General features: G+C 57.2%; 1 protein-coding gene across 1 annotated transcript in view; it reads right to left on the bottom strand.

Annotated features, from left to right (window-relative positions):
- Window positions 1–6,773: 6,773 nt before the first annotated feature.
- Window positions 6,774–7,017, bottom strand: part of LOC139240342 (igLON family member 5-like) — an 87,901-nt gene continuing 87,657 nt past the window's right edge. Inside the window, exon 8 of the mRNA XM_070868812.1 lies at window positions 6,774–6,871. Coding sequence (XP_070724913.1) covers window positions 6,774–6,871 — 98 coding nt within the window. The remainder of the gene's footprint in view (window positions 6,872–7,017) is intronic.

The raw sequence follows: 7,017 nt of genomic DNA, 5'->3' as shown, positions 1-7,017 counted from the left end.
GACAGGACAATGTAGAGGAAGCTTTACTCTGTATCTAACCCCGTGCTGTACCTGCCCTGGGAGTGTTTGATGGGGACAGTGTAGAGGGAGCTTTACTCTGTATCTAACCCCCTGTACCTGCCCTGGGAGTGTTTGATGGGGACAGTGTAGAGGGAGCTTTACTCTGTATCTAACCCCCTGTACCTGCCCTGGGAGTGTTTGATGGGACAGTGCTTGCTATGAAACATTCACTCCCAATTCATCACCTTACCAAGCAGAGACAGAAAGCAAGAGACAAGAAGCAGACACAGAGCGGGAGAGGAGGGGGGGGGTTTGTAAAAAAAAGTGAATTATTTAATTTATGTACTCGAAAAAATTATACACATTACATATGTGCAAAATGGTGAATAATGTACAGTTAATTGCATTCATTATATGTGTCTTCAATATCCATGGACCATAGAACAACGAACATGCTCGATTCAGTAGAGAGGGTCTCAACGACGCTCTCTGGTTACAGGGCATTCGATCCCCCCCCCCCCCCCAAAACCCCCCACTCCTCCCCCCCGGATAGTCACACGAGACACACATTGACAGGCAAAACGCAAAGGGAAACGGAAAAGGCTGAAACACCACAGGACCAATGGGTTTGTTTGGGCGCTGTAATATCCGCACCGGCGATGGTGCTGACAGCTTTGCGGGGTTCGTGTCATTGTCTTGCCGTCCGGAGGAGGCGGGGGTCCCCAATGGAGGGCTCGGTACGCGGGAGACAGCCCTTTATCCATCGGGGACTTGGCCCGGAGGGTGTTGCACGGGGGCAGTCCCGCGCGATCGGTTTATAAGTCGGTTCACGGACACGCCGGGCCGCCTGCTGTTTTCCGCGGTCCGTCGGAGTCCGTGTTCCACGTCTATGTTCAGCGTGCGAGGTTGCAGCCCCCTTCTTCCTTATCCGAAGGGGCCGCCCCTCGAATCCTGGCCGCGCCTCAGTCCCACGCTCCTGATCTTTGGGCACCCTGTGCGGAGGGGAGCGGGGCAGGTCGGACGGCCTCCTCGTAGGACTGCTCCTGGGCCCTGGCCAAGGGGGGCCATCAGCCGGTCCAGGCAGCGGGCGGTCGAGGGGGTCGTTCAGCCCGACTGCCTGCCTCTCTTCCGCGGCTACATCCGAGCCAGGGTGTCCCTGGAGATGGGAGCACGCGGTGTCCACCGGTACGCTCGCGGCCTTCCGCGAGAGGTGGGCGCCGGAGGGACTGGACTGCGTCATCGCCCCCGGCAACAGAATCTTAATTTGATTGGTTAAGTTTCCTTTAAAGTTTTTGTGGTTAATTTGTGGGTTCAAGTGTCACAGTAATAAGGGAGCACACAGCTTTATCGGTTCATTAATATAGTTGTAGAGCTGTTGATTGGGACTGGCTTAGCCAGTCACGTGATGTTCACAAGACTCAATAAAACCCCGACCAGTTGGGTTCGGGGGATCCACGACGGGGCAGCTGGTTGTGAGCCCAGTGGATGAACCGGTAATGTGTCGTGTGATTATTAAATCTTTTGCTAATAAAACGACAAGTTCTTAATCGCAATGTGTTGTGAAGAAATCTTAAGCAAAGAACCCATGCACCAAATACATTGCAGGCTCCTCCAAGCTCCCTGGCAAGGTTCGAGTGAGACTTGGCTTCAGTCTGCTCAAAGGGAACTGGTTGCTGTGTCTGCCCAATGAGGTGATTCCACCTTCCCCTCCCCCCACCTCCACCCCTCCCCCCACCCTGTCCCCACCTCCACCCCTCCCCCCACCCTGTCCCCTCCCCCACCCGCGCCCAACCCCCACCATGCGTGAAGTTGTTGCATTTAAATTAAAAGTTCTAGACTAAAATCGGACGGGTTTGATGTGTTGTGCCAGGGAGAGGGTGAGGTGAGAAACAGGACCTCTTATTGCCCGGCAAGAGTTTTAACCCTTGATTTCCACTCCCTCAGTGTCGCTCTCCCTCCCTCTCCAATCGCTTCGTGTCGCTATCACTCCATCTCAGTGCTGTACTCCCTCAGTACTGACCCTCCGCCCTCCGACAGTGCGGCATTCCCTCAGTACTGCCCCTCCGACAGTGCGGCGCTCCTTCAGTACTGCCCCTCTGACAGGGCTGCACTCACACAGTACTGCCCCTCCGACAGTGCGGCGCTCCCTCAGTACTGCCCCTCCAACAGTGCGGCGCTCCCTCAGTACCGCCCCTCCGACTGCCCCTCTAACAATGCGGCACTCCCTCAGTACTGCCCCTCTGACAGTGCAGCACTCCGCGACAGAGGTGACCACAGATTCCGCATACGCAATGGCCATCCCCTTTGAGCTGCCGGAAATGCCAATTCAACAGAAACTGCAGCTTGGCTAATGACGGGGGACCCGACACGACCGGGAACACCAGGACAAACAGGGGCAAAACGTCCAAAATATCCAGCGGGACTGGAAAAAAGGGGTGGAGGAAGATTGCGACGCACCCGAATTGTCAAAACAATTTACCAGGAGGCTGCCTCTCTCTCTCTCCCTTGCACAATTTGACAATGGAAGACATGATTCGATGGTCTGACCTTTGCGCAGGTTCTGGCCACGAGGAGCGGAAGAGCTTGACCCCTGAGGGTGCATGATCTGCCCTTTCTGCACCTGACACACATGGCCCACGTCAAAGCTCTGAAGATCACCAGATTCCCGGGCAACCGAAAACCTGGTCCGCAGGGAAGGTGTCCCGTTTGTGCCTGGCCTGACCTGGCCAATGTCAGACCATGTGGAAGAACGTGTCAATATGGTAGCCCCCCCTCCCATCTGTGAATACCGTGCCCATTTGGAAGATCTCAGTGATGGCGATCTTTATCGCTGTGCAAGTTCGCCCCCACCCCCCCGCCACCCCCGTTGAACTGTCCCGTGAGGTGTTCGAGAACATAAGAATTAGGAGCTGGCCATTCGGCCCCTCGAGCCTCCTCTCCCATTCAATGAGATCACGGCTGACCTTCGACCTCAACTCCACTTTCCCAGCGACCCCCATAACCGTATTTAAGGAGGGATATACTTGCATTGGAGGCAGTTCAGAGAAGGTGCACCCGGTTGATTCCTGAGATGAACGGGGTTGTCTTCAGAAGAAAGGTTGAACGGGTTGGGCCTGTACTCATTAGTGTTTAGAAGAATGAGAGGGTATCTTATTGAAACGTATAAGATTCTGAGGGGGGTTTGACACGGGGTGGCTGCAGAGAGGATGTTTCCCCCTCGTGGGGGAATCTAGAACTATTTTCTCAGAATAAGGGGTAGCCCTCTCACCAAATTCCCGGCCCTGAAGCTCAGCATTTAACATCGGACTGACATTCATCATTCACCGTCGATCGCTGGAAGACCAGGGAGGCTCCATCTTTGGCCCTCCGTGCCAGGAGGTTACCATGGCGACGCCGGCCCAGGCCTCGGGCCTAGCTGAGGTGGTCACCTTCGGTCCTCTCTCCCTTGTGCCACGGATCGAAGGAAGGCCGTTTACAGCTGGAGGGGTCCTCGGCTGAACGTGCATCGCCCCCTCGAGACGCTCCTCATTAAGTCGGAAGACGCGATTATTTTTTCGTTTTCCCTCCGCCCAAACAGCAGCTTCGATCTTCTTCTTAGGATCCACGCTGTTTTCAAAATTCTCCATCCTCGTTTTCAAACCCCTCCTCGCCCCTCCCTCTCTCGGTAACCTCCTCCAGCCCCTACACCCCTCCCTATCTCGGTAACCTCCTCCAGCCCCTACACCCCTCCCTATCTCGGTAACCTCCTCCAGCCCCTACACCCCTCCCTATCTCGGTAACCTCCTCCAGCCCCTACACCCCTCCCTATCTCGGTAACCTCCTCCAGCCCCTCACACCCCTCCCTATCTCGGTAACCTCCTCCGCCCCTACACCACTCCCTATCTCTGTAACCTCCTCCAGCCCCTACACCCCTCCCTATCTCGGTAACCTCCTCCAGCCCCTACACCCTCCCTATCTCTGTAACTCCCTCCAGCCCCTACACCCCTCCCTATCTCGGTAACCCCCTCCAGCCCCTACACCCCTCCCTATCTCGGTAACCCCCTCCAGCCCCTACACCCCTCCCTATCTCGGTAACCTCCTCCAGCCCCTACACCCCTCCCTATCTCGGTAACCTCCTCCAGCCCCTACACCCCTCCCTATCTCTGTAACCTCCTCCAGCCCCTACACCCTCCCTATCTCGGTAACCTCCTCCAGCCCCTACACCCCTCCCTATCTCTGTAACCTCCTCCAGCCCCTACACCACTCCCTATCTCGGTAACCTCTTCCAGCCCCTACACCCCTCCCCATCTCTGTAACCCCCTTCAGCCCCGACACCCCTCCCTATCTCTGTAACCTCCTCCAGCCCCTACACCCCTCCCCATCTCTGTAACCCCCTTCAGCCCCGACACCCCTCCCTATCTCTGTAACCTCCTCCAGCCCCTACACCCCTCCCTATCTCTGTAACCTCCTCCAGCCCCTACAACTCTCCCTATCTCTAACCTCCTCCAGCCCCTACACCCCTCCCTATCTCTGTAACCTCCTCCAGCCCCTACACCCCTCCCTATCTCGGTAACCTCCTCCAGCCCCTACACCCCTCCCTATCTCTGTAACCTCCTCCAGCCCCTACACCCCTCCCTATCTCTGTAACCTCCTCCAGCCCCTACACCCCTCCCTATCTCGGTAACCTCCTCCAGCCCCTACACCCCTCCCTATCTCTGTAACCTCCTCCGCCCCTACACCCCTCCCTATCTCGGTAACGTCCTCCAGCCCCTACACCCCTCCCTATCTCTGTAACCTCCTCCAGCCCCTACACCCCTCCCTATCTCTGCAACCTCCTCAAGCCCCTACACCCCTCCCTATCTCGGTAACCTCCTCAAGCCCCTACACCCCTCCCTATCTCTGTAACCTCCTCAAGCCCCTACACCCCTCCCTATCTCTGTAACCTCCTCAAGCCTCTACACCCCTCCCTATCTCTGTAACCTCCTTCAGCCCCAACATCCCTCCCTATCTCTGTAACCTCCTCCAGCCCCAACATCCCTCCCTATCTCTGTAACCTCCTCCAGCCCCAACATCCCTCCCTATCTCTGTAACCTCCTCCAGCACCTGCATCCCTCCCTATCTTTGTAACCCCCTCCAGCACCTGCATCCCTCCCTATCTCTGTAACCCCCTCCAGCCCCACAACCCCCTGAGATTTCTGCACTCCTTTAATTCTGCCCTCCTGAGCATCCCTGATTATAATGACTCCACCATCGGTGGCCGTGCCTTCTGTTGCCTGGGCCCCAAGCTCTGGAACTCCCTCCCTAAACCTCTCCGCCTCTCTACCTCTCTCTCCTCCTTCAAAACGCTCCTTAAAACCCACCTCCTTGACCAAGCTCTGGCCCTAATTTCCACTTATGCGGCTTGGTGTCAAATTTCAATTGCCTAATACTCCTGGCGAAGCGCCCTGGGATGATTCACTACATGAAAGGCGCTATATAAATATAATATGTTGTTGCTCTTGCACGTTTGAGGAGAAAGGAATTCACTCTGACTCCCTCGCTCCTTCAACCAGCTCTCCACCGAAACCCGCTCCCTCACCCCACAGTGTCTCAGTGGGCAGTTGCCATGGAGACCGGGTAGGCCTCAGGCTCCCAGTCCAGACACGTTGGCCAGGTTTCGCCAAGGGCGGAGCGTTGCGGGGGAGGTGGGATGGGGGGGGGGGGGGGGGTGGTGAGGCAACGGAAGGGATTATTTAAGGAGGGATACACTTGCATTGGAGGCAGTTCAGAGAAGGTTCACTCGGTTGATTCCTGGGATGAAAGGGGTTGTCTTATAAAGAAAGGTTGAGCAGGTTGGGCCTATACTCATTGGAGTTTAGAAGAATGAGAGGTGATCTTATTGAAACGTATAAGATTCTGAGGGGGGCTGGACAGGGTAGATGCAGAGAAGGTGTTTCCCCCTCGTGGGGGAATCTCGAACAAGGGGGCATAGTCTCAGAATAAGGGGTTGTCCATTTAAAACAGAGACAAGGAGGAATTTCTTCTCGTGAACCTATGGAATTCTCTGCCCCAGAGAGCTGTGGGGGCTGGGTCATTGAATATATTTAAGGTGGAGATAGACAGATGTTTGAGCGATAAGGGAGTGAAGGGTTATGGGGAGCGGGCGGGGAAGTGGAGCTGAGTCTATGATCGGATCAGCCGTGATCGTATTGAATGGCGGAGCAGGCCCGAGGGGCCGAATGGCCGACTCCTGCTCCTGTTTCTGGTGTTCTCATGATGGGACGCTCCACATGTGACAATGAAGGAGAAGGTTGGGGAGGGGAGTGGGCTGAGATTCCCGCTCTCGCTCTACACTTACCGTCACGCTGTGTCTCTCCGGGGAGAGGGGTTACCCACCCCTCCCCCTACTCCCCCCCCCCCCCTCCCTGACCCCTGTCTCCAGCCCCTGGGGAAGGCCAAGAAGGGTGCTGATGCTAAGCATAGGTCAAAGGCCGTGACCCCAGATCGGGAGTCGAAGCCAGTTAAAGGATGAGGGGAGTTGGAGGGTGAGGGCAGGGGAGGGGGGGGGGGGGGGGCGGGGGAGGGAAAGGTGCGTGGCGACAGAACGGATCATGTGTCCCCCCCCCGCCCTCCTCCCGTTCCCCCGCCACGAATATCCAACGAGCTCGGAGACGTGACCCATCGTCAAGTGGGAGCAGGAGACAGCTCGACCTTTCACCCCGGGCGTCCCCGGGGTCAACCAGGTTACCCCCTCCCCTGCCCGTCGCGCCCCCCCCCCCCCCCACACCACCCCACAACCCCCCCGCCATAAAGAGCTAATTGTTCCGGAACATCACGAAGCAGCTCACGGCCACCAGCCAGAGCCTGAGGCCGGTCTCCACAGCAACCAGGGCACCACGGGATGGAGGCCCGCCTGAGATGGGAGAGAGAGAGGGAGCGTGAGTGACGGGGGTCCGACAATTCCCGGCTCCCCTCGCGCCCCTCCCCCACCCCGAAACCGCCCCCTCCCCCAGCACCCCGCCCGGCCCCAGGCCCTCCCCTCCCCCGAATGCCCTCATG

This window comes from Pristiophorus japonicus, chromosome 31 (genome assembly GCF_044704955.1).
Source record: "Pristiophorus japonicus isolate sPriJap1 chromosome 31, sPriJap1.hap1, whole genome shotgun sequence".
Classification (NCBI taxonomy): Eukaryota; Metazoa; Chordata; class Chondrichthyes; family Pristiophoridae; genus Pristiophorus; species Pristiophorus japonicus.
The sequence above is the reverse complement of the archived record's forward strand: the minus strand, read 5'-3'. Positions and strand labels throughout refer to the sequence as shown.